This window comes from Crocodylus siamensis, chromosome 4 (assembly GCF_052110815.1).
Source record: "Crocodylus siamensis isolate JL-2025a chromosome 4, ASM5211081v1, whole genome shotgun sequence".
In the NCBI taxonomy this organism is placed as follows: domain Eukaryota; kingdom Metazoa; phylum Chordata; order Crocodylia; family Crocodylidae; genus Crocodylus; species Crocodylus siamensis.
In genome coordinates, this window is record NC_143398.1 from 26820095 (window position 1) to 26847523 (window position 27429).

At 41.6% G+C, this 27429-nt stretch overlaps 1 protein-coding gene across 1 annotated transcript; it reads right to left on the reverse strand.

Annotated features, from left to right (window-relative positions):
- Positions 1 to 268: 268 nt before the first annotated feature.
- On the reverse strand, positions 269 to 23464 carry SLC26A3 (solute carrier family 26 member 3). Its single transcript, XM_090046304.1, has 20 exons — positions 23334 to 23464; positions 22395 to 22534; positions 22159 to 22269; positions 21783 to 21937; positions 20875 to 21039; positions 18717 to 18869; positions 16392 to 16474; positions 14494 to 14641; positions 14256 to 14369; positions 13621 to 13698; positions 12859 to 12954; positions 9399 to 9505; positions 8454 to 8523; positions 8277 to 8369; positions 6689 to 6784; positions 5783 to 6016; positions 4413 to 4467; positions 3087 to 3232; positions 2079 to 2144; positions 269 to 369 (listed from the first exon to the last, which is right to left on the reverse strand). The coding sequence occupies exons 1-20, from the start codon at positions 23462 to 23464 to the stop codon at positions 346 to 348; spliced, it is 2265 nt and encodes a 754-aa protein (XP_089902430.1). The 3' UTR covers positions 269 to 345.
- Positions 23465 to 27429: the final 3965 nt, after the last annotated feature.

Genomic DNA, 27429 nt, shown 5'->3' on the forward strand with positions numbered 1-27429 from the left:
AACAGTATATAAATTTGTTACTGTACAGGTTGTTTAAAAATTGTTTAATAAAATACACATATATACACATATGTACAAGTGGTGTTAGGATAGCCTCAATCACTTTTTCTCCTTCATAAGTATATAAGCTAGCAAACTATAAAAGCTGAAAATTCACATCATATCAATCTACATTATATATAGCATACAACAAACCAGTTCCAAACCCTGAAACATAATCCTGTGTAGTAAAGTCCCTCATACAATGTATGAACATATCTGTAGTTGTCTTCACACACGAATATATCCTTATTCATCTTCTGCAGGTGACATTCTATTGTTTGGATGATGCCAATGTTTAGAAAATTAGAATTTTGTTTCTCCTGGAAACTGTAGAAAAGAAACAATGAAATAAATACTATTTCTAGATGCAGAATAGCTTCTTTATGCACCTTTGTAAACTGTACAGAAAGATTTTTTTCCAGTTTTGGGAGGTCAGAAGGGTTTTATGTTCCAGACTAGCCCATTTGTTCCACTCTGGCTGATTTGGGGGCTCAGTCTGCTCAGGATATTTCTCTTTCTCTCCCTTGCAACCAAAGGCTGTCATCACAGTGCTACTTTCCTACAAGAATTACAGTTGTGCCCCATCACCTGAGTCCATGGTCCACTTAGGGGTTCACATGAACAGAACTGTACAAGTGCATGACAAATGTCCAGCATGGCTTTTGTATATTGTACAATATAATTGCAGGGCATGGCAAGTGACAGCTAAAAATAATCCAGCCGGGGTATTAACCAATATTTTCACATTTCACCAATTAATAAATTTTTTCTTGTCCCGTTTCTTGTGTTTTAACATCACTGTAAGCCAAAGAAATATATCATCCCTGTGTTTGGCACATGAAACTGTGAGAATAACACCACAGGGAAATGTGCTCACTAACCATGTCACCTGACTCACTCCAAAAAGAAGTCTGTCTCAGTTCAGAAGTGTGCAGGCCCATCATTAGTCTTTTCCTCTATAAAAATGGTAGCAAGCAGTGGAAGGGAGAGGCCTCTGACCAGGAGGTTCAGCAGACCCCAGGGGAGAGCCTCTCATTTCCTGCAGGCAGGGCGGAAAGTTTTCTCTGCCTCCAAAGTAGGAAACTTCTCCTGACCCATGGCTATCAGAGAGCCCAACTCAGATGTTGTGGTGGGGGTGGGCGGTCAGCAGAGAAAGCAGTGGAGCTAGTAATGACGGACCTTTCTTCCCAATGAAGAATTGTGTCAGTCTGTTGGCTGTAGGGAATATGCTTAATAATTTATCCTGGGCAAGGTCATAGCTTCCCACCACTGTAGTGGTTTGCCCTAAATAAGGGGCCAGCAAGCTATGGCCTGCAAGCCAGATTCGGCCCATATAGCCTGTGGATCTGGCCCACAGGGTCATGGCTTTGGTGGTATTTGACAGTGGAGGGGAGTGCCCCTAAGCCACATCATGCTCATATGCCTGCGACTCCAGTGGAGGAGTGCTGCCTGTGTCCCACCACACTCAGGCAGCATGGGCCCCAGTAGAGCGAGGTTTCCCCACCTGCTGCAGCTGAGTGGCAGAGAGAAGCAGCAGCAGCGATTGGGTCCTAATGCCTGTCCACCTCTGACATGAGCTGTGTTATTTTGGTGCCCCCCCCAGCTCCTGCTGTGGTCTCTGCTGGAAAAAGTTGCCAACTCCTGCCCTAACTAGTGTACCAAGTACTGGCTGCAAGTCAGTTCTAAACAAGCCAGATGCAGAAGTTCAGGGTTGGAGGCTTGTCCTCTTAGGTCGCTGTCCAAGTCTGGCTCAGGTGTTCAGGGGTTTAAAGCCTGGTGGAAGCTCACATGGTGTGAGCTGGTAGCTTCAGTTTGGTTTCTAATGGATCACTAAATCCACATCATCAAAGCCGGAACTAGCACCTTTTGATGGCTGTGACCACTAGGTGCACTGCTCCCATGCTCCTCCAGCATATAATGAGATCCAGTGTGAGGTGAGTCCCTGAACTGTCAGGGGGTGGGGAAGGTGCCTTTCACTGGTGCTTGAATTCAGGCAGAAATGTGTTAAACAGTAAAAACAGAAGTGAATGACTCACTGTGTGTTCCCGGCTACGTAATTCTCCAGCTGTGTTGATGATATAGTGATCGTAGCTTCCCTTCTCCTATAGTAAACAGAGGTGTCTGGGTTAGGAAGTTATGCTCTGTGCCTTTCTCTTTTTAGGTAATTTTAGAGGTGATTTGGCTTCTAGAACTCAGAAAATGTGACTCCCAAGGATCTTGGCCACAGTGTCCGCTGTGTCCATGTCAGGGGTGGCCAACGTATGGTACATATGCCACAAATGGCACCAACAGATTCTGTGTGTCGCATGTGGCTGATCAGAGAGTGGACAGGCAGCACAGTGGCAAAAAGGGCAGAAAGCAGAGCAGCAGATTGGACAGGGGAAGGGAATTGATCTGGCACATGGGAAGAATGTGAGGCTAATTTGTAGGCCACCTGTCAAAAAGGCTGGCACCCACTGGTCCATGTGAGGGAAGGGACAGAGCTGAGTCCTTCTGACCTAAGTGTAATCTATCCTAGTAATTCTGTGACTGATCCAGGAGCATTCGGATTAAGAAGCTGTATCAGTTTAACTCAGATCAGTTGAACTAAACCAATTATGTGCAACTTTTGAGTGTCGCCAAGGCCTGGCACACTTGAATGCAAGCAGCACTACACCTCAGTGCTCTCCTACAAATGCTACTGGAGTGTAACCGTGATGAGGGGGACCTGAGATCCAAAAGGGTCCCTATAGCTAGTGAGGAGTGCTAGTAACAGAGCACTGGATAGGCTGATCCTCTACAGAAATGAGAGCTCTCTTTGCTGTGGCCCCATAAGATTGAAAGGCCATGCCCCTGACCCATGACGAGCCTTTTAGCCCCTATCCTTCTCCAACGATGACAGTTTGAAAAGAGCTTTCCTTCACAGACTTTCCTGAGTGAAACACCCCGGGCCATCCTCTGTTGGGTGCTTGTGCAAGAATAGATGAGACTAACTCTACAAATGACCTGAGATCATGGTAAGGTGCTGATCCAATGGGCATAGAGGATAGTATAGCAACCGGTACCTTGATGGGCTGGAATTTTGGTGAAGTGGCCATGTCCCTCTTCATCAGGATGTGCAGCACTGCATCGTGAATGGTGAGGAAAAACATAGAGGTTTTCAGCTCCTCATCAAAAAACACACATCTTTCCAGTTTATCCAGGAAGCCATCTGCAGGGAAACAGAATCAAGTTACAAATCGGCAACCTACAGGCCTGGAAGTTATAAACCAATGACCGCCAGGCCTGGAAGTAGCAAGGAAGAACTCAGAGCCCCAACACGTCCTTCAAGAGAGCACAGGGATTTTCCAAGAAGGGCTCTGCATCATGTACTTGTTCAGATACCATGAGGCCTGAGGCTCCCCTGTCTAGCAGCTCATGCTGCCATTCATTTTCTGCAGCACAAAGTGGGTACCAAACAGTTCCCTTCTGACTGGCAGCAGTTCACACCCATGTGCATGCTCTGTGCAGGCGAGTAAACAATGACTGTACCACGGGAGGGTTAGAAGAGAATTTGGTTCATCTTGCCTCTTTTCTTTTTAGAGGCTGCAACCTAAAGCACCTGTGGTGCCTTATGCTGTCATGAAGAGGCCAAAAGCTGTGTGTCTGGGCTTCACAAAGTCCCTACATATGGTCTTAAAGCACCATCATACTCCCATGACAGTGGATGGGCTGTAGCCAGTCCACATAACCTGTAGTTTCATATGGCTGTAGTTCAGCAAAGACAGGCACCCTATGGCTGTAGTGTCTGGGCAAAGTTAGTCACTGGGTTCTACAATGACTTGAGGGTTATTATTCCTTTTCCCAGCTGCCCCAATGAGAGATTTGTGCAAACACAGCCTAAGCCTCTGTTTGCTGTCCTAAAACTGGGCAATTGCTAGCTGGGGCACGGGCAACAGACATTTTTTATTTCTCTCTATACATCTGATTTCTTGGTAATACCTATCAGATGGAAAGATGCGAAGATCTAAAATAGAGAAAACTGTCGGGAACAAGACTTTGTGACAGGAAAAAACGGGCCATGGGATATTTAAAGTGGATGCAGACAATGCTATCCCATTTCCCCTTCCCTCTGCCCTCATCCAGAATGAGAATCTTAATTTTGGCTCATGATTGTTTAGTTCAGTTTCTGGGTATAAATCAAAGTCAGCCTTGCCCTGCAAGGTTAGTTTAATTTGGGTGTGGCAGCATAACGTCAAAGAGTATTTTCATGTACAATTTATCCTCTGTACTAATGTATGGTGGGAAATGAGTATGGTATAAAAAAGAGGTTCCCTATCTCTCTGGCCCAGTGAACATTTAACTGGTAAATGGTTGTTTAAAACAAGGGGGATCAAAATGGAAGAATTTACCATGTACTCCCACAATATAAATGTCTACGTCGATCCGGATAAATTCTTTTAAAGTCTGTGAAATAGAAAGCAGACCATTATTAGCAACTAACTCCTTTGTTATGGACTCAACAGCAATCACAGTGATTAGATACAGTAGGTGTCTGTAGCACCTTTAAGAAATCAGTTGTATTTTGAATGCAAATAAATGGATTTTAGGCTCAGGTTCTGCTTCTAGAAGACTCACTGACCAGGATAGAATCCTAAAACTAACACTGGAGTTTAGAGTAAACCTGGATAAACGACACTAAGAAAGAGTTTATAATTATATATTTTAAGGAAAGGATTGATATTAAATAACATTAATAAGAGATGCAAAGAAAAATCTTTCTTAGAAGATAATATCTCAGTCCAGCATTAATATCAGTGCTTTACAGATGAAGAAACTGAGACTTCAAGAGGTTAAAGACAGAATTTAAAAAAATACAGAGACTCTGCCACTCTGAGCTGTTCCATGAAGCAGCTGCTCGCTCCTGTTGTATACACGTCTAATGCTGAAAAAGTATAACGTAGCCACCACTGGGCATCATTGTGTGCTTGCCACTAAGCAGCACTGCGACAGAGAGCCCAGGGATAGTGTTGAATATTTTCCAAACAGCAGCTGTACTGCATTTTTTTTAGTGTGTAGCACATGGAGGACAGGTGTTCTGTGCTTCAGTGCAGCACTCAAGTTTGGCTGAAAGTGGTGTAGACATGCCCATAATACCAAACAGCCATAACTTCTACTGAAGATAATAGAAACTGTGGGCACTCAGCTCCCATGACAGTAACACTACTAGATTTGGGTCCCAAATTAAGGTTTTAAGAAGTCTATCTGCAGGCACTGATATTTGCAAAGTTGAACTAAACCTTGCCCAAGGTCACTTGTCACATTTGTGGCAGCAGCAGAAGTAGGAGCCAGATTCTTAGCCCGAGCTCAGAACCCCAGACCATGTTCTATGTGTTACATATGGTCTAGCACATCGCCACACAGTTACATTTTCTTGGAAAATTTAGACAAAAGAAAAAAAATGTTTTTATTACTATTTTTATTGCTATGTCCAGGATTTTCAGTTTAACTGAAAGCTTTTTACAAGGAAAGCACATACTTTCCATGCACTATTTCATTATGCTGAAAACCTAATTTTCTATTGAAAAACAGTTTCAGTGGAACATTTTCTATCAGTTCTAGCCTTTGAAGTCAATGTGAATGAGATTTTGAGGCTCTAGGCTTAAATCTGTATGCGATCTATTCTTATGCTCATAGATGCACATCTTGATGAATGACATTATCTTTGCACTTTTTTCATCTGTAACTACTGACTAGTTGTTTCATGAAAGCTAATTGTTACCTGTTGGAGGACTCTCATGGCAGAAACATCAAGAAATGTTACTGCTGAAAAATCAAGAATGATGCTGTGGATGTCAATCCTGGGCACTCTGATGTTGGGAGGAAGGTCGGAGTTCCAGTCAATTTGCATGGGCAAATCTGCCATGTTAGTGGGCTGGTCCAGTTCCTCTATTTTGTTGTTATCTAATTCTTCATCAGACTCAGGGATACCATTAACTGTCCAAATAAAGCCTTTCTGTGTCAAAGAAAAATGTCTAGAATTAGCATTATAGCCTAAGCTATTGTCCAGGGTTAGAAGTACATCTGGTGCATACACTTATATACAACACTGTGGTACTGAAGGGACGAAGCACTAAATGAATGGATCATGTTCTACCCATGCTTTGTATTGAAAGGGTTTCCTTCTCCCCTACAGTTTGTACATTTCTATTTTCAACCAATCGCTTTGTATTTTGTTTTGCACGTTTATTTCATCAGGGTCTGGAGACTCCCTTCAACTTGGGCAGGCTCTGGATGGTCCATGAAAATTATGGAAGTGGTTTACTTGAAGAAAACTATGTATGAGCTGCAATCCCAAAGTTAGCTACATATCAAGCCTTTACCTCTTTGGGATCTGATCTTGAAATGTGAGTGCAAGGAAGACTCACTGAAGAAAAGACGCGTGCATTAAGCTGTAGGACAGGGACCAGGGCTTATATTTAAAAAAGCTTATTTTTGAAGATTATATTTAGCTTACGCCATGGCAATATGGGGAAATGCTTAACCTGTCCTCATTGGCATTGACATGGGGAAAGCAACCAGCTCTCACTTAACTCAAAGTGAAACTGGGGTGCCTAATTACTAGAGGAGCTTTTAAATCCTTTCTTGTAGTTTGTCTCTTTCCAACCTTTCAAGTCAACACACTTACAGGGGTTACTTGTAGTTCTCCTTTCTTCAGCATCTTTCGGATTTTCCTCAGAGCTTTATTGCGTTTCCTCAATACCCTCAATGGATTAAAGCCAACCTGCAAAATTACAGCTTGATGAACTCTCTGGATTCTTTTGCATGGAGAAGGGAAAACTTGATGTTAGTCTAAAAGGGGCTGTAGGGGGAGGGAGGGGGGCCAGATTATCAGCAAATTCCTGGCTAGCGACAGAGCCATATTAAAGCAAGCAAGCAAGCAAGCAAGCAAACAATGTCCTTTAGATAATTGACTCTATGAATCACACATCATGTGCACGGCTTTCTTGAGAGAGCAGTTTAGTTGCTTTCAGGCAAATGACATCAGTCTTTTGGAAATTCCCTTTCTGAGCTGGATTCTTATCTCGGTTATGCTGGTGTCTCTCTGCAGTAGTTCCACCTGTTATTGTGCTCTCATCAATTGTATCTGAATTACTTTGGATTAGGTGAGTGACTGGGATCAGAATCTAGCCCACGGGATCTGCTTGTTGTCTACAGCAAAACTTCCTTGCCTCACAGCCATGAGCAGTGCCATTCGATTTAATGGATGGATAAAGGACTCAGTGACAAACTCCTTGAAGTCAGTGGAAGGATTCAGGACTTCAGCAGACTTTGGACCATGTTCATGGCGACTGGAGGTTGGGCTCTGTGTTCCCTCTGTTGTGCTGTTATCTTTGTGCTATGCAAGCACCTCTTTTCTTAGTGGGTAAGCTTGTACAGCCAGATAAAAGTATGATTGTAGCACACGCTGGCATGGCCCTGCTAGCAGAGAAGAGGGGGGCAGTGCAGACTTCAGCACAGGCTAATAACCCAAGTATATGCTGTGGGTCCTTAGCTGGCTTGTACTTGGCTGGCAGACCCTTGCTGAAGCCCACGCTGTGATCTCTCCACTACTATATTGTGACCTAGCACATAAACTATGATGGAGAGTGCGGCATACCTGCCTAGTGCCTACATAGGCAGTAGTCAAAGATGGGATAATACTGCAAGTGAGAGGAAGAAGGACATGGGAAATCTCTGGGTGTCTGTGAAGGCCTAACCAATAACAGTGAGTGATCATCATCAAGGGTAGACCACAGAGGGAGCTGAATTCAGTTAAAAGAACATCCCCAGAGCCAAACTGGTAAAATCCCTGCAGGCTATCATTCCCTGATCTCTTTGCCGACATATTTTCACCTAGCTGTTTTGCTGCTTGTCTTTTAGGATTGTCAGATCTTTGGGACAAAGACATTCATCTTCCTCCTTGTCCAGAGACAGCCTAGCACTTCTTGGGTTACTATTGCAGGAAAATATTTATGACAGCATCTCTTTGAATCTTCTCTGTGATGCTTTTTTTAAAGACTTTTTAAAAGTATGTAATGACAGTAGAACAGTAGTAGGCTCATTCCCTCTCTCATGGACACATGGGTACAAATTAGAATTTTAATTCTTTGAGCTCTTTGAATTATATTCTGTATATGCAAATTAATTATTAGTAAGTGTTATTTATCTTTATTATTTCATTCATTCATTTGCAATCAAAATAATTGTGAAGTGACAGGCAGCAAAAAACTTACAGCTTTTATAAGCTTGTCCTTGAAGTACTCCATATTAGCAAAGAAGACTGGGGCAGAACATCTGAAAATCTTCACTCCATCTGGTTCATATATCTACACAATAAAAGAAAGGTATTACTTACAAGCACTGTTTTACAGACCTGCAACAGTCAATGTAAATAATGTAGAAGCTCTTACATCTGCATAATCCTTTCTGTTTTTGTAGATGTTGCTTCTTCCCACATTAGCCAAAAGAGTGCAATTTGGACTGCAAATGAATATAAAAGATACTGATGCATTATGCCAAACCTTATCAAATGAACAATTATTGCTGCGCTAATAAGCTTATCTTACTCTGTGAAAGCTATACAGCCCTAATTTCTGATAAAATAAATCACGCTTAGGACTGAAGATAACTGTATTGTTTGTGGAGTCTATTTAAAGGCCGTTCACACTAAGAGAGAAATTAGCCACGAAGAATTAATTCAAATGGCAGGGAAAAACTATCCTGACAGAGGCTGAAATTTATTATGAGTTAGACTGGGAACTCTTTATTCGTGCTGCTGAGTGGTTACTCACACAAGTAGCAGCAGCAGCAATCATAATAAAACCTAGCTCTTATATAGGTAATGAGCTTCTATTGTCCCACTGCAGCGTCAGATTGATCTTGTTGGCTTTGTTCTTTGATGGGAATTATGAGTAACTGCTGCCCAGTGGACTCCCAGTCCAGCCTTCTAATGAGACCTATAAAAATACTGAGGTGAGTATGCAAATTATTTTTCTCATTAAGTGGGGGCAAAATACGCTGTTCCCATTTAACACATGTATACTTTATACTGTTTAACACATGTATACTCTAATTTCTTTGTTCTCTGTGAACAGCATAGGCCAAGTGTTTTCATGAGATCTTCAGTTTCATTTCTACGTGTGTCCTTCAATTTGTGGCTTAAATCAGCTGTGGATGCAAATGCTATTACATAGCCATCTAAAAACCCAACTGACGTTCCCAGAGATAGCATGGACATCTCTATCCTATCATGTCTACTAGGAATTTATTTGGAGTACAAAATTGCAGGCCTGATTGAGTTTATTTCCAGCACAATATTTGAATAGGGTTTAACTTTATATTCAACCATTACTCACAACTGTGTGCGGAATACGACAGTCAGAAGTTCAAATCCAACAGCAGCTGCTAGTCCAAGATCGAGCCCTAGTAGAATAGCAGCTACGAAAGTCACAAGCCATATCATCTGTAAAGAACAAACACGATATCAGATGTTATCATCCATGAAAAGCAGAAGCATGACCCCAGACTGGGGTTCAGGAACCGCAAATCATAGGCCTGAGGTGTTCCTGAGCTCTTGAGCAAGCTGCTTAATCTTTTTTCCTCACCTGCAGAGCACACATGGTTTAGCTTGCCAAGCATCACCAAGGGGTAATGGGAAGATTTCTTAGTTAATACTGGAGAATCTTTTTAATGATGCTAAGGTCTACCTGCAATTGGTATGAAGTGCTTGTAGAGTCTCTATCACTTAAGGCGGGGGTGGGCTATTATTTTGGCTGGTGGGCCACATATTGTTTTGGTGAGCTGTCAAGGGCCGCACACATAAAATCTTTCAGAAGATATCATTTTAACAAATTGTAGATAAAAACAAATCATACACTAAAACTCAAACATCCATTATAACATATTTTTATTTTATTAAAAAATAATTTTGTCCTAATTTATGGTTTTTTGAGTAATATATATAGAGGTGATTCCATAATAGCTCAAAATAAAGTCTTACTCTTGTATACCATGTGTGGGGTGGGAGATGGGGGGAGCGGTTTTGGGGGATGTGGGGTGTGTGTGGAGGGGGTGGGGATTTGAGTGTGTGCGGAGGGCAGGCGTGTGTGCGGGGGGTAGATGTGTGAGTGTGTGGTGGGGGGGCTGCCTGTGCACTAGGTCATGAGAGCTGGCCAGGGCTAGAAAGTGTGGGGCAGGCAGGGCGTACATGCAGCAAAGCTTGCCCAGGAAGTGCAGGTATGGTCCATCCCTACCCCACTCATCCAGCCCGTGGCTGCACCTGCAGTGCTCTGCATGGGGCTGAGCCCTGCTTACGCCCACTCAGGGCAGCCTACACCATGCTCTCACCTGCACCCAACCCTGGCCCCAGCCTTGGCCCTGGCCAGCATGCATAGCGTCCCAGCAGGCCTGTTACTGGTGTGGTTGCAGCTGCCTGGGTACTACTTAGCTTCCTTTGCCTCCAGCAGCTCCTTTTCCTCCTGCCTCTGTTATGATGCTCTGCGCAGCAGGTAGTGCAGGGGAGCAACGGTGACTATGGGGATGTGTGCTGGGCACACATGGCAAGCTAGGCAGGAGCGGAAGCTGCATCTGGGTGGCTCCTGCCCCAGTGCGCAACACTTCAGCTCCAGGCCACCTTACAAGCGCTCAGCCACCTGCAGGTCGCTGCTCATTACACCAGGTAGCCGAGTGGGTGGAAGGTGGCCAGGAGCTGAAGCCCTGCGCACTGGGGCAGGAGCCTCCTGGCTGCCATTTCCCCTCTGCCTGGGTGGGCACATGGTGCCTGGTGTGCATCCCCATGGCTGCTGCCACTTCCCCAAGCTACCTGCTGCCTGGAGCTGTGTAGCAGGGGCAAGAGGAGGTGGAGGTGGAGGTGTTAGAAGCAGGAAGACCTGAGCAGTACCTGGGTGGCTGCCGTCCCATCGGGAAACTGTACTCTGTCTGGTGGGTGCAGGTGGGAGCGTGGCATAGGCTTCTTTGAGTGGGAGCAGGCAGGATTCAGCCACATGCAGAGCAACAGGGGGCAGCCATAGGCTGGATACAATCAATTGGTGGGCACCTATCCGCAGGCCAGATTCAATCAGTTGCTGGGCCAGATCTGGCCTGTGGGCAGTATTTTGCCCAACCCTGACTTAAGGAATCCATGACCAACTTGGATAACTAGTTATATCAGGCAAATAGTGCTAGACATATGCCAGCCTCTTAGATGTTAACAATAAAGGCATCGTTTCAGCTGTGGTTAGTGTGCTGGCTATTTTGTGCAGACTCAACTGTTCTCATCAGCTTGCTATAAATACCAGACATGAAACAGACAATCTTGTCCACTTTACTCCTAATTCCAGCTATTTTGAAAAGTCCAGTATAAACAGTAGGGATTAAAAAAGGTATATTAAAAAGTGCTTCTAACTAGTTGAATTTTCTTTAAAATCTACCAAAAGAGCAAGATAAAATGTAAATCATGGTACTGGCAAATATAATATTTGTAAATACATCTTAGACATTTAATGGAAAAGAGGAAGTGTTCTTATAATTATTATATATTAATAATACTATCAGTGTCATTATTATAATTGCATTGTTATAATATAGTAATACAATGCAGTATTAGTATGCAACAACATTTTATTATTAACATAATAATGTTACTGATGATGATGGCAATGATGATAGTAATAGTAACAATAATAACACTAATAATAATGATAATAATAATGTTTGTCCATAGCACAGTGTTTCATACTAGTGGAACACTGCCACATGGTTGGTAGATAAGTATCATTATCCCCATTTTTCAGATTGGGAAGCTGGGGCCCAGAGCAGTTAAGTAACACAAAAAATCAGGGTTAAGGATGCAAGCTAGATCTTCCAGTTCCCAGCAGTGGACCCTGTTTACTGGACAAGGATGCTCCATGGCTATATCAGTACAGGTAACCCCCAAGCTATACTGTTAGCCAGTGGGGGACAACTTTTTTGGCTGGCATACCTCACATTAGCTCTGTACCCTCCCCAGGTGCCACTCCAATCCCCTTCCCCTGCCGAATCTGCTCCTCTACTTTCTGCTCCCAGCCTTGTGCCCCCTACTTGAGTTGCTGCTCTGTCTTCTGTTTCCTTCCTGTGCTCCCTGCTCAATTTGATACTTTGCTTTGTGATCCTTGCCCTATCTACCCATGCTCCCTGCTCCCTCCCTGATCTACTGTGTGCTGCTACATAAGCTGTCTGTGCCACTTGTGGCACATGTGCCACAGGTTAGTACCCCTGCTGTAATGTAAAGTGATGTTCTTTACTTGATTTATTTTTGTAACTATCAATGGTTGTAATGGCAGATATATCCACATTCTAAAGAGAGAATATGTTCATAAATTTGTATATATTCATTAATTTTCTGACTGCTTTTCACATTTGACCTTCTATGAGTACAGAGATAGTTACCTGTAAGTCTGAAGTTGTGCAGAAGGAAGGGCAGAGTGGCACCTTAGCCACTCACTGGTTCAGAAAGGCATGTTATAGGTTGTTGCCTATAAAATGTCATACCTGCCTAAACTAGTTAGTCTCTGTCATACTTGAACTTGAAAGGTGGAATTTTTTTAAAGGAGAGATCTGTTTGGGCAAAAATGAAAGTGAGGAGAAGCATAAAAAGAGAGAAATAAGATAAAAGCATGAGCCTCTAAAGAACCCTCAAACAATTATATGAACACAGACAAAGCAGATCAATAGTATATGCAAAGCAGGTTAAAAAACAAATAGAAGCTATAAAAGAATCTGTAAAATAAATGACTGCAATAGCATTTTATCTTTAAACGCATATTAGTTCCCACTTACACAATCATATCTGTCCTTCCTCCATAAAATGCCCACTTCTCGGAACTGCATCAGCATCCCCTTTAAATTGCCAAGAGCCAAAGCCGCAAGGACTGACTGTTAGAAAACAAAGCACACGTAGAATTTTCAAGACAAGAAAAAAACAATGCTGAATGTTATAATGCAAAGACAAATGTTAATAGAAGCATAGCATGCATCAGAAGAGGAGTCCCGCCCATTTGGGAGGCCTACCACCACAGCCTATCGGTTTGGGCATTCCCCTTCAAGGTATGAGATATCGGTTCAAACCATCCAGATTTGGATGTCTAAGCCTCAGAGAAGGGCAGTGTGTAGAACGCACCCCTCTTCTTGCCATTTCCTACTGGATAGCTTAGACAGCTTCCTTCCTAGCCCTCGGCTTTTGTGGATCCTCTCTGCATACCGTGTACAGGGAGTGCTGCAGGACTGGGGATTCCATTCAGCAGCCAGGCACTTCACAGTTAGGCACTGCAGTGCTCAGGCTTGTAGCACCTAAGGTACAGTTGTGGATCAAGCTCTAGGTCAATGACAGTCATACTTTCCTATGATCCAGTGATCCTATGTTCCTTGCAGGTGCATCTTTTGTGGAGAAAATCTGTGGAATTTAACAGGATAGGGCTCTACATGAGCTTAGCCCAAGCCTGCTACTGCTGAAACTGGTACCAACATTCCCATTGACTCCAACCATAGCTACACTGGGTCTTTAAGAAATACTGAAAAATTCTATGCCAAATAAAGGAGTACCTTCTGCAGTGGCTCCAGGAGAAATCCAATGGCCAGGATCACAATCATGACAATGATGGCTGACAGAAAACCAGCAATCTGAACAAAAAAAGGTTCCCACCGTAAATTCCTATCCTAGAGCATTTTGTGCTGCTAGAAGCCTTGAACAGGCATTCATTTGTAGCACTGAGAAATTTCTACTGCTAGAAATCCTGTTGGACAGGGAGCATACAGCATTGAGCCTACATCTGCCCCTCTCCTCTGTTCTCCCTGCCTTCCCCAGATGGGGGTGAGCCTGGACTGGAAAGGCATGGGAAGCAGGGGTTGCTCCATTCTCTTGGCCCCTCCACCCATTCCCTGGACCAGTAGACCCTGTTCTAGGGAGCAGGTGGGGAGCAGAGTGTGACTGTTCCACTTTTCTCCCAGACTGGACTGGAGAGTTTCTCATGCAGCAGAAATCTTCCAGGTATCGGCCTAGAAGATCTTTTTCCTGGTGGGGGCATATTTCCCCCAGGCAAAATTGAATTAATACTTGTATGCTCATAGTTTCTATTGATAGAGCAACAATTCTCCTGGTAGAAACACAACACCTGAATATGACCCGAGCAGGCAGCTTTAATACACCAAACTCTGTCAAGATCTTGGATTTTTGATACCTGTGTTTTTCCTCCTGTACTCTCCTGCACACCTGTTCTTGACAGTGAGGTGCTTGCAGCAAATCCTTTGAATGATCCACCAACGATGTTACTCAGTCCAAAGGCAATTAATTCCTAGCAAAATAATACAGATTTTTTTTAAATAGTTCATTAAGATTGTTCACAAGGCAAAACATTTCTAATGTTACTTTCACTTCCAGTTTATTAAATTAAACCGTTTTAAAATTTTCTTACTTACCTGGTTACCATCTATTAGGTAATCATGCTTGATGGAGTATACTTTAGCCACTGAAAAGGCTATAGCAAATCCAACAATTGCAATGGAAAAACCATCACCCACAGAGCTTTGGAAAACATTTATATCAGGTGCAACAGGAGCTTGAAATCTGTAAAAGAAACAGAAGCTGAGAGCTGTCCCTTGAGGGGGTACTTAAGAAGGCATTACAGTAAGTTACTCATCTATTGCACTGGGGGATAGTCCACCTCTTGTGCTGTCTTGTCCATACACTTCTATGTTGAGAAATGATCAAAGTATAATCCTGGATCTGAACACTACTGAACTTTATGGAAGTTTGGCTCATGATTTTGACTTCATAACTTGGGCCTTTTCTGTAATCATCTCAGTTCGCAATTCACCTGGGCAAATCCTGACAGGTGTCAGATTTTTTGCTATTTTTGGTAAGGTGCATATTATTTATGCTCTGAGTAAAAAGCTTACTTACTGCTAAGTGCCTTGCACAGGTCTTCTTAGCTGGTGTGGATTGGGTTGCATTTAGAAGCTATAGATAGTTCAGTAAATATTTACTATGGAATATCAGTCTTGGAGATTATCCACCAGGGACCTTAATTATACTTGCTGCTCCATGGCCTTTAGGCAGGAACTTTTGCAAGTCACATTCAATAACAGGACAATAATATGTTCCCACCCTCCAAGCTGAAGAGACAGAGATTGCCCAACATGCTGGGATATAAGGGTACCCGTAGACATGTGGGATGTCTGCTCTGATGTGCTGTAATTACAGCGTGTCAGAACAGACTCGATTAATTAAGTCTACTGGAGCATGCTAATTAGCACACTTCAGCAGCCTCAGCATCTTGTCTATTCAGCATCCCTATGCTTCAAAATGGTGTAGGGGATGGGCACTTTAAAGCTTGTTGAATGAGCATTAGTTAAAGCACCCCTGCTGTCATTCTGAAGCACTGGATGCTGAATACATGTGGTGCTATGGGCACTTTAATTGAGTAGATCCCAAGAGCCACTCTAATTAAAACACCCCACCCCTGGAGCATATGTAAAGATGCCCTAAGATATCAACAATTTATAAGTCATTAAAAAGCCATCTTTGAGGTCAGTTGTTGAGAGGAAAGATTGAGAAAGAGAGAGAGAGAAATACTGTGGAAGGAGTCTAAAGAAGTTGGATGATCCTCTAGTTCTAGGAAACAAGAAGCTCTAGGAGAAGCAGGTGTGCATATAGACTAATGTTTTTTAAGATCTGTTTTCCTTCTTAAGTTCTTTTGATTTAAGAAAATTCTGTTTTGTTTTAAAACAGCTGTTTGGCTCCTGGATATCATTGCCATAGTTACTGTATGGAAAAGACCACTAATCTACAGATCATGTTCCTTCTGGTCCCATCCCTTTGGCATTCTTGGCTGTTCAGTAACTCAGCAGCCCAGCTTCAACTGGAAGAGTGGCATGCCTCCTCCCCAGCAGGCATGGGAGACCTAGGTCTCCCACTTCCTGGGTGTGTGCTTTAACCTCCAAGTTCTTGGGCAAAAGGTGGATGCTAACATTATGTGTTCTCTGAATTCAATGCTGCTGATAGAGATACGGTTTGCTTACAACATACCTACTGAATCAAGTTCTTTGAAATGTAGGTGCCTCTGAAACCAACCTGGATTCAGCCCAAACTGCTTATCACCAAGCAGGTGCTTTATAATAGTTTTTATCTGTTGAAGTTATTCCTCTGAAAGCTGGGATGTTGGTTAAATGCAAAATATTTACCTAACTTCGCAGAGAATGGAATTTATATAAGTGTATTTTATTTAATCAGGAAGTAGAGATAAATGAATTTGGCATTAAAGAACCTATTTGGGAAGGACATTCACTGCATTGGGATAACTAAAAATTACACTTACCCTTGTTCTAATTTTCCAACAACATCTACTTTAAATTTGTCTTTGAAATTGCAGGCATAGGATATACCTGCTGCTATGACTGTCTGTAAGATAATAAGATAACTGATATTAGGAACTTGCAAATAAGAAAGCAAAGAAGCACCCACTGATCAAAACTCTTTTCCCATTTCTATAAGAAACATGGCTTCTCTAAGATGTTTTCTAATGACCTCACTGGTGGCAAAATTAGGCTCCCTAAACTGGGTGCTCTAGGCCGTGTGTAGACAAAACGAGGGGCATGTGCACACAACACTTTAAAGCAGGCTAAATGCTTTTGCACCACTTTAATGGTGTCAGTGTTTACATGCCTTGGTGGTGTATTGCATGTTAATCCCAGCTGCTGTAGGAAATTCAGCAGCGTAATGTGCCTTAAATGACTTGGGGTGCAGCAAACAAAAACTCCTTTGAGGAGTTTTAGTTTGCTGCCCCTACAGCTGTGGAGCAAAACATCAGGCTCCATGTAGCTCCATGGCTCTGCAGGAAGCCCTGCATGCAGCCTGGCAGCGGCTCAGGAAAGCCGGCTTCACCCAAGCAAAGTAGAGAGCCTGATCTTCCCCACCCCCCCGCTCTGGGGCCTGCCTGCCTGCCTGAGCTGCATGGGGGCCCAATGCTTTCCTCCACAGCTGCGGTATCCCCCAGGACCACCCGAGCCAGGTGCCTGTAGGCAGGAAGCACCAGCCCCCCTGCAGCCCACAGACCACTCTGCCTGCTGGCAGCTCGCCCTGCCCTCCCTGCCGGAGAGGCAGATAAGTAACAGGATGTGTGCATGACATGGGGGTTTAATTGGCCCTAAATTCAAGCTGTGTTTTTTAAAACCCACCACTTCAATTTAGGGCCCCCGTTTCATCTACACATGCCCCTAGATGTTATAGTTAAGTCTTGTGCCCAGCACCCGCCCTGCCCCGACATTCCTTTGAATATTTCCATTAGTGAAGGATTGTCCCCCCCCCTCCCCAAATCTGAGTATAATAATCTGAGTATCGTATCATTACATACATATAAAGGGCTTAGTTCATGTGTGTGTGTGTCTGTGTGTGTGTTTGTCTGTAATGCTCTTGGGTGGCGAGGGTCCCAGTGGGGTGTAGCTCCAGCCAGTGCTGTGCATGGGGCAAATTGCCCACCAAGAATGATGGTGGGGATGAAGCACCACCATGATGGTGGGGATGGAGGGGATGGAGCGGGGCGTCGGGGGGGTTCTGCAGAGCCGGAGGCAGAGTGTGGTGGGGGGAGAATGATGGTGGGATCCGAGGGGACAAGCAGGGGGGTGAGGCTACCACTGCTGGCCTTGCCCCCATCCCCATCCCTGCTCCTTGAAGGTGGTGGCAGCATGGGGTGGTAGTGGTGCAGTGCTGGCCTCACTGCCCCCGTCCCCTCCATCCCTACCATCATGGTGGCACTCTGTCCCCGCCAGCTGTCATTCTTGATAGGCAATTCACTAGTTATCCTATAATAACCTATTGGATAACAACCCCTATGTAAAAAATACTATGCTAGTCCACAACAGTGTTCCTCCATCCTTTCAGGTTGATGACCACTTATTCAAAGTAAAAAAAAAACCTGTTTGCAGGCTCCTTACATTTTCTAGAAAAGTGAGATTTCACATTAAATTATCAGCAATGATAAGTCTATCTCTCCTGTTTGATAGAAATATTGGAACTTGATCATAAAAGGAAGAAGTGCAGGAAACAGGGCAATGAGATAAGGGGAGAGGGCACCTGTCAGTACATGTAAGGGTGCAGTTACTAAAACTAGTAATGCAGTTGCTGCATTTGACCTTGCATTGAAGGTCCAGACCACTCAAAGTTATTCTGGAAACTGTGTTTTCATTGCTCTAAAATTGTCATAACATTCTCTGCATTCATTCAGGGGCTTGGAATAGATGATCCTTGAGGTCCCTGTGTTTCTGTGATTATATGATTTGCGATATTTCTTGATGTACTTTGTGAAAATCCTGGGGGTTGGAGAAGCATTGGTATGCAGTGTGACCCTAATGGAATTCTGGCCTGTTTTATTATGAGGGAAATATCTGATATCACAGCTAAATCACATATAAAGTGCTTTATGAATAATAATATAATCTATAACCATGTATTAAATTAGAAAATAATGAAACTGAAAGCATATAATGATAACTCCATCCACCTGCATGAAACTTATTTAATATTTTTGTCAGAGTGGAAAGGCAAAATTTGTCACTCTGTCATGTAGAAGTAATAGTGAAAACTGTGCCTCAGTGTCACTCTCATTGCACTACACTTACAAATAAAAGGTAAAAAAAATCCTTACCACAATGAGTTCAATTGGAATGGGTGCTGGTAGCTTGGCTTTGAATCGTTCATTTATTTCTTTCACCACAAACACGATGACTAGGATAATGAGTGATGTGACGAGGTCTGCAATGTTTGTTTTCTCAATCTGCTCAAATATGCTCTTTAGAGTCTACATTAATTAAGAAGAAATATAGAGCTTTTGAAATATGCTGTATTAGCTTGGCTCAGTAGACATTAGTCTTTCAAAAAGGAAAACATATATCTGTTTTTCATTAATTATTTCTTTAGCTAGGGCCAGGGGCAGATTAAAACGTTTTGAGGCCTGGGCAAGAAGAAGGGAACCCCTGGGGGGAAGGGTTTCAGGAGGGTTTATATATATAAATTTCAGATACTTCTAAATCCATTGTCAGGCATCCTACAGGTCCAAGCCTAGAGGCTTGGGGTTCAGATGCCCCCAAGTTTCACTTGTCCTCAGCCAGTAACCACAGGAGCAAACTCGGGAGGAGTGCCCCGTTTCCATAACATTGGTGTTTAGCTTAGATCCTCCCACTGGAAGCTGGCCAGTGGGAAGATGACTATGAGGATCTCACAGGGAGTCTTGTCCACATTTGGACCAGACTACACCCTCCACTATATGGTGCCATTTTAAATCCTTCTTGGCTCTGGTACTAAGCCAGTGCAGTTGATCCTTCACTCAATCTTAGCCCATAAGAAAGAGGAAATGCTTTTTTTATTAAAAAAAAATATTGATCCAGATCCCCCCTCCAGTATAAAAAGTCCCTCCAATCGTGGTTTCAGAGGTGTGTGACTGGATTCTCACTCACACAGTTACAGTGAAAAATGTGAAGTAAGTGTGGGGAGGGCTTATTTGAATGTTGTATCTGTATAATCTTGGTATATGCAAAATGGGTGTTCAGATTAGTCTTCTTGTTTGTTTTGTATTGCTCACTGTGCCTTTTCAATGAGTGAATGAGAAATGAATCAAAACAGAAGAACAGGCATATCTAGCAGTGTTCTTCCCATAAGCATGGGAAGGTGCCTTAGGCCTGGTCCAACTAGCTCATTTGTTTATCTACATATGGGTAGAGCTCAGTTCTTCTGAAACGCTATCACTTGAGAGCTCTGGTGAGTGTACTTCTGTATGTATTGCAGATAGATAGCAGAGAGCATGCATTTTTCAGTGGCTCTCAAACATGACTTCTTGATTCTGTCTGGGAACAAGATGGTGCATCTTGCTTGCTGCCCAGCAGTCAATAGGACTTGGTCTATCTGCTGGAAACCTGACTGAGAACCCATTAAGTTATTCACATATAATCCAACAGAAAACTACCTGATGCTAACAGTTTTTTGCTATTACGAACCTGAGTTAGAGTCCTAATAATAACGTCAAAGTGAAAGCCTCTAACCCCAATCCCAGGAAGATAGACGTTAAGCGGGAAAAACTGAACACACACAACATATTCACAAATTCTGTTTTCCTTCCTTTCTTTGTACCTTTCTCCTTTTCTTTATTTATACTTTCTAATTACCCAAAATGATTTCAGGGAGCTATGCCGAAATTGAACAGATTTACACTATATGTTCCAGTCTAATAAGGAAAGGTAGGTATTATTAAGTGCTCAAACAAAGTTGAGTGAGCTATTAAAGAAATGCTAATATACTGTAGGAAAGGTTATATAATTTGTTCACTTGGGAACTCAATAATAGATCTAACTATCACAACATTTTGTTAATAACACTTCCATTTTTTTTCTTTTTGTACGTTTCTTTTGGCATGCTTGTTTTCTTATATTATTGTCTGTTGGTATAACTTTGTTACATGAAGGGCATGTCTACACGTTGCTCTACGTCACTGTAGCAATGTGCTACTCACTGTATGGCACACTATGCCGACGTAGTGATCATGTAAGTCTACACATGACTGGCAGCTACTTCACCATAACGATTCACTCTCCCATTTTAGTGTGCCACTATAGCAAAGTAGCAGCAAAATCTAACTGTGTGCCACATGCACAGCACAGTACAGGCAGTTACTGTGCCATGGTTTAATATCCCAAAAAGAAGTACTAAAGCCTGGTGCCGTAGCAATGTTACCATACGGCAACATGTAGACACACCTGCAGTATAATGCACTTTTGTTGTTTCAATGGTGTTAGCAATCATTAAGTACTCACGTAGATCAATGCAAGTGGTCCACCAAATCCAGGGACTTTTAGCTGCAGCATAAATTTCAGCTGAGACACCACAATATGAATAGCTGCAGCAGTCGTGAAACCACTGATTAATGACTGAGATAAATAAATCACTATGAATCCAACCTGCAGTATTCCCAGAACCAGCTGAAACACAAAAGAGCTCATCATTTGTTGATGTCATCAGAACAGTGCAGTATTGCAAGCCCCAAGCATTCAAAAGTCATGAGTTAAGTCCTCACAAATCATGAGTATAGCTTAGAATTAATGAGATTTTAAAAAGTAATAGATTTGGGAGCCAAGACGTCTAGAAACTTTTTTAATGAAAACTGAGATTGTTACTTAATCACAGGCATCCAGGATGTGGGGCTTTAAGAAAAACATCCAATATTGTCAAGTCTTACTATAAAATTGTAAGAGTTAGCATAATGGTACAACAACCATTGCTACAGGAGGTCTTAAATGTGGGCATTTTATTTTAACTCCAAAGCAAATGTCCTTGTTCTTAGGATTTTCAGTATACCCCTGTTTCTTATACATTATGAATGCTTCATAATGGAAAAACAAATATTAGAAATCATCACCCAGTGAAACATTTTACAGTATTCTTTTCTAGGTAAGTAATAAATCATGCTTTTTTTCTCTCTAATTCAATGGTCCTTTCTAAAGTACTATAATATGGATCTTAATTTTTTTATACTTTAGCATCACAGCTCCATTCTGCTATAAGACATATGGCTGTGTATAGCCCAAATGTCAGAAGCTTTCAAATAGCTGACCCAGATGGTTCCTGGTTAAAGTGTTAGATTGTTACATGGGAAATTATATGTCATTATGATTATTAGTAGGAAGAAATGAAGGAAAAATAGAGAGTCTGGATAGAGACCAACCTGGAAAATTCCAGCAAGGACTGTAATGGATGCAGCCACCATCACTTTCTGTTCATCTATTGATGACACGTTTGTTAAAGTGCTGTTGCCAAGATCATCAGGGACTAACCTGGTAACTAGATCTCCCACCATCAAGCTCAGAACAGGGAAGGGACCTAACAAACACCAAGCAATATGTTAATGTTGGAAGGGTGACATATCACTTTTCATCCATCACAATTTTATTTCATATTTGAAAAATGTTACAAAACTTTCTTAAACAGCACTTTATGTAACATATAGTTACATTTTCCAATATTTCTTTAAACATCAGGTTACTACAGATAAACAGGGAAAGAGATCACTGCAAAGCAATGTGCCATCTGATTTAACTTACCAACTGAGATGTGTCTTGATGTGCCAAAGAAAAAATAGATTATGACTGGAAAAAAAGCAGTATAGAGTCCATAGCTTGGGGGAACATTTGCTAGCAAAGCAAATGCTAGACCTGTAATTAAAGGATAAAAAGGCAAAATTATGCACATATTATAGCCTGAAGTCCACAGGTGTTTGAATCCTGGATTTAAATGGTAATTTAGGAGAAACCAAAGAGAAGCATGTAATAGAGATTACCTTGCAGGACAGCCACCAGCCCTGTGCTGACCCCAGAGACAATGTCACTCAGCATCCATTCCTTAAAGCGATAGGCTGGCAACCAGGAAGCTATTGGAAGCAAGCTTAGAGCAATTCTTTTGCACTTTTGTGAGGAACAACTGAAAAGATATGAGAAGCCACAGTTCAGTCATATCCAGCATATAAATCTAAGCCTGTCTATAGCTAAACCCAACCTTGGTATGAGAAGCTGAATGATAAGAATACAGATTCCAGCCCATCAGTCGAGCCCAGGAAGACGGACACAAGCTGCCTACACTATTTCCCTGCTTCAACAGGAAGATGTTTAAGGAAAATGGTGTTTTCAAATCATTTTGAAATAGTAGATGTTGGGTTTGAATAATGAATTTTCATTTGTTTCACTGGAATGACACAGAGGTGTTCATGCAGTTCTGAAATCATCTTTTGCCTCTTTCTTCCATTAATGTTCAAGCCAATAATTGTGCATTACCTTCCTTTCTCACATCCCCATTTTCTGGGGTCTGTAGATGACACTGGGGGACCTTTTCTACACACCAAGGAAACAAACACTATTCTCATCACAGGTAGGGGACACAGTCTTTTCTCATGGTAATCTAACAACATGAGTTAGAACAGGGGTAGTAAGACTTAAAAGGATTTGAGTTCAGTTGGATGGATGAAGCTGCACCACTGGGGAAATGAACTGAATGGAGTTAAACTAAGAAAGAATTTGGTCTTCAATGTTGTGAGTTAACATTTGTTTTCTTCAGAAGGGAGATGTGGACTTTGTAAAAAGCAACAGCAGAAACTAAATGAAAGTCTTTTTAGAACAATAGCTGGAATGAAACTGTAAAAATGGGGGTCACACTATCAGAGAATTGCAGCTCAAGCTATCTATTTCTAACAGCAATATTTACAACACAAAAAAATACTTCTTACCGAAAATATAACCTCAGATGGTCCAAAAAGGTTTTGTGGTATCTGTGTACTTTTTCATATTCTTCACCAAATAAATTCTCTGAGTACACCGGTCTGGCCACAACATACTGATTGCCTACAGGTTCAACCATTTTTCCTGAAATGCTGGGTTGAGGTGTGTCTTTTTGTCCTTAGTCACCTAAATACCTGAAAACAAATAGCAGAACTAGCTTCTTAAATATCTCAGGGGTAATGTAAGGGGATGTGCACAGATGAGTGACTTCTCAACTGAGCATTACTATCTTTGAAGATCAAAAGAAAGAAGATTAAAAAATACAAATTCTTTCCTGTCCTTCTCACATTGCTGGGGCAAGAAAACAACTTTGTATAGAGAGACAGCCAGAAGGTTAAGGTTGATTTCAAGTTTACTTATCTATGAGCCAGTTGCCTATGAATGAAGGCTGTCTTAATCAAGGGGAATTAGTTTTCTGGTAAAACAATTTCCTGTTGTGACACTGAAAATGAAGAACACTATGCACTGCAAGGAAGACTGAGAGCTTAATAAATCTCACCTAGCTACCTAAAAAGGGATGAGGGTCTATGCCAAAAGCCCAGAGTTGAGACCTCTTGGACTCTGGAAAATTTTGGAGCCAGACCCAAACTTCTGGATCTGTATATTTCAATAAGGGGATCTATACAATAATAAAAACAACCAAAATAGCAGTTATTTTAAGTAGATGTTTTTGTTATGACTTCTGGAATGCTTCTTCCCCATGCACCTGCAGTAATGCTCATCACGGTCTGGTCTTCAGTGTTATTTTCTATCCCATCCTTTATACATCCTTACATGTATTTGTTTGTACTAAGCAGAAGTGTCACTCAGCTATCTAAAATGATACTCAGGTCTTTTCCCTCAGTGGCTATCGTGAATTTATAATCCAGCACTGTGACCAAGTAAGTTATGTCTTCCTTCTCATTGTACATTACCACCATATAGATTTTTTTCAGAAGTCAGTTTGATTCTGTCTCTGTGGTGCTCTAGGTTGGTTTAGTTACTCTGAAATTCCTCACTGTTTTCCTTGTTTTGGTTATCCCAAATACTTCTGTGCCATCTAGAAAATGTTACCACATCACTAGTTAATAAAATATATTTATTATTATATTGTGTGTATTATAGTTCTAGGAAAGCAGGTGTCCTAGAATGGAGTCTTGCTGTACCCAATTATTACTCTTTTGCCTGTGTGAAAATAGACAGTTACTCTTAGTTTCCTGGCCTAAGAACAGAGGGTCCCAAACTGTGTTCAGTGGGGCACTGCTGGTGTGAAGAGATCTGGCAGGTCACATGGTGCAAGTTTGTTCCCCTTGTTTCCCACTGCTACACTGAATTTAGGTACAGTAAGTACATTTCTGATTAAATGCCTGCATGCAATTGCTGTGGCTGTCACAGGGATGTTGTATCATGAATGAGCACATGCTAGCTCATCATCACATCATCTCTGCATTCAGATGTGGTTCCCCTTGTGGTTCCCCTTGTGTAACAGTTTGAAAAGACCTAAGATGTTCCTCAATTACATGCCAAGACACTGAGCATCCTATCAGCCAGGGCCTGACTCAAGGCCTGTTGAAGGCAACTGAAGTCTTTTAATTGATTCCACTCTGTCAGGATTAGGGATTTATTCTACTGCCCATCACTGTAGTATGTGAGTGCTTAGACCAGGGCCTCAGACCTGAGGCCAGCACTGTTTAGTAGGAGATGTGGTTGATTATATTCTTTCTTCACTGATCCTCTGTTTGCATAGCCTAGACCTGTTTCTAGATTAGAATTTGGCCCACCAAATATTTTTGTTACCTCATTTGTTAGAATCTGTATATGCTTTTTTTTAACTTAATGTTGTAAGATGGGATATTGTTGGAGATCTGCTTCGGTAGTTTTATGTATTGCAATGTGACACATGATGTGTTGTATTGACTCTTTGAAAGATAAAAATAAAATATTACCTGTGACTAGACAACATGTAGACACACCCGCATATTTTCCCTTTTAGATTTTACTATAGATTTCTTTAATTCCTTTTGCACCATCTGTCCTTATTGTCCCCCTTTTATTGTTTTTCCTGAGTAGTAAACTAATTTACCAAGCTCAGGATACATAAAATAAGTTTCTTTAGGACTCTTTTATCATCCTATATTTTATTTAAAATGATCACATAAGAGTTAAGTTTCTTTGTAATAAAAACCCAACACTAACCCTGATTCTGGTTAGATTTAGACTAGTGTCCTTTAGGTTTTCACGTACTATCCTTATATCTTAATATTTCTGCAACGTGAAGATTTATTATTCTTCAAGGTAAATGTCACTGAATACCAGTGAGTTCCACATCATTATGTCTCCATTCTTTTCAAGTTGTTCTTCTGTATGTTGCATTCAGTACTGTCACCTCACACAGCATTGTTTCTTTATTGCTTTATTTGACTTTGTGCTTATCTATAGTCTAAGCAGATAACATTCCATGATCACTTGCATTTCTATGGGGACTAGAAAACTGTTGCTCAAAAATAATTAACTTTCCTATTTACTGATATTTTTAAATACTTTATAGAAACTGAAATGAGGTGGCAGATGCCACAACAATGATCCAAAGAATTCTCTCCTCTTTATATCCACAAATAAGATTCAGTACCAAGAAGCGGCAAGTTTCCTACCCCACCTTGTCTAAGAGTCTCTTCCACTCAGTCCTTGGACTCCCTTCTGAGATTGAAAATTAGTGCTAATTCTGTTGGTGGCTTTGGTAAATACAGTCCAAAGGGAACTAAACTGAGAACACAGGCCTACATTACATAAGTCACTACAGCTATCAAATGGTATCAGCTTTCACTTTATTGACCAAAACTGTTTTGAACTTGCAATCTAGTGATAAAATTGGGTGCATCTACACAAGACACTTCGAGTGCAGTAGACTAATTCTACCATACATTAGCATAGCAGGCAAAACCCATGCTAATACACTAATGCGCAGTAGATTTAATCTACACCGCTTTAGCATCACAAAAAGATCATTCAGTTGCACTGATGTGCAGTAGCGGCAATTACAGTGCAGTAAGTTAGTACCTGTCTTTACAGGTACTAACTGTGTTCCCACTGTGTTCCTTTTCTGTTCTTTATTGGATCATATCCCAAAGATATTACTATAGAGTCTGTACACCTACCAGTGCTACAGTAAGCAACATGACTAAAATCTCTTGGATGTAAAAATAGCAGTAAAGGAAATTTAAACTCAAATTTTGGATTTTGAGGGGTATCAAATATTGGAACAGGTTACCTAGAAAAATTGTGGGCTCTGCACCCCTGGAAAATGTCAAGCAAAGGTTAGACAGACACATGGCTGAGATGGCTTAGCCAGGGATGATTCTACCTTGAACAAGGGCTTGGATTAGATGACTTCATGAGGTCCCTTTCAGCCCTACTGTCCTATGATACTACATACTTATTTTGCATGGATATTGTTATTGGAAATTGTTAGATACAAAGTTGTTAAACATTTTTTTCTCTTTTAATTTTATCTCTCCTACATACTAATGGAAAAGAAATTTGGTAACTTCTTAACTGAGTCTTCTTACCTAAGTAATAGTAAGTACATTAGCAAATTATACTTCACTTTTCATACATAAACATATATTAGGAAAAAATCCTGACATAGAAACAAATAGCTTCTATAAGGAAGGCTTTTTGCTTTTTCAAGGAATAATATTCAACTTAAACATTTTGTTTATGGCATTACTTTAAATAACATTTCAGAACTGGTTGGTCTGAATCCTACCTGATATCTTCGGTGAAGTCCTTTAGAAGAAAGCAGCCAAGAATTTCATGGCAGAAAGCAATCCTAAAGTTTTTCAGAGGTGATGCAAGTCACTACTGCTGTTCTTCATTCCAGTACTTCCCTATATACTTGTGGAAAATGTGATCATATATGTGGAGTTTTAATAACTAACCACTATTAACTTTTACAGGAATAGGAAGATTTCACTGTGGCCTTGACCACTGAGCCTATCCTCAATAAGGATGATAAGGTGGTTTCTTTAAGTTTTCTGTGGGATTGCTTAACTGTTTGGTGAGCTG

Excerpts from the sequence above, each read along its gene's own strand:
- SLC26A3 (XM_090046304.1), bottom strand. The coding sequence starts at position 23,464 with ATGGTTGAACCTGTAGGCAATCAGTATGTTGTGGCCAGACCGGTGTAC. Across the intron at positions 14,642-16,391 it reads GTTGGAAAATTAGAACAAGG|ATTTCAAGCTCCTGTTGCAC; the intron begins GTAAGTGTAATT and ends TTTCTTTTACAG. Across the intron at positions 370-2,078 it reads TACGTAGCCGGGAACACACA|TTTCCAGGAGAAACAAAATT; the intron begins GTGAGTCATTCA and ends TCTTTTCTACAG.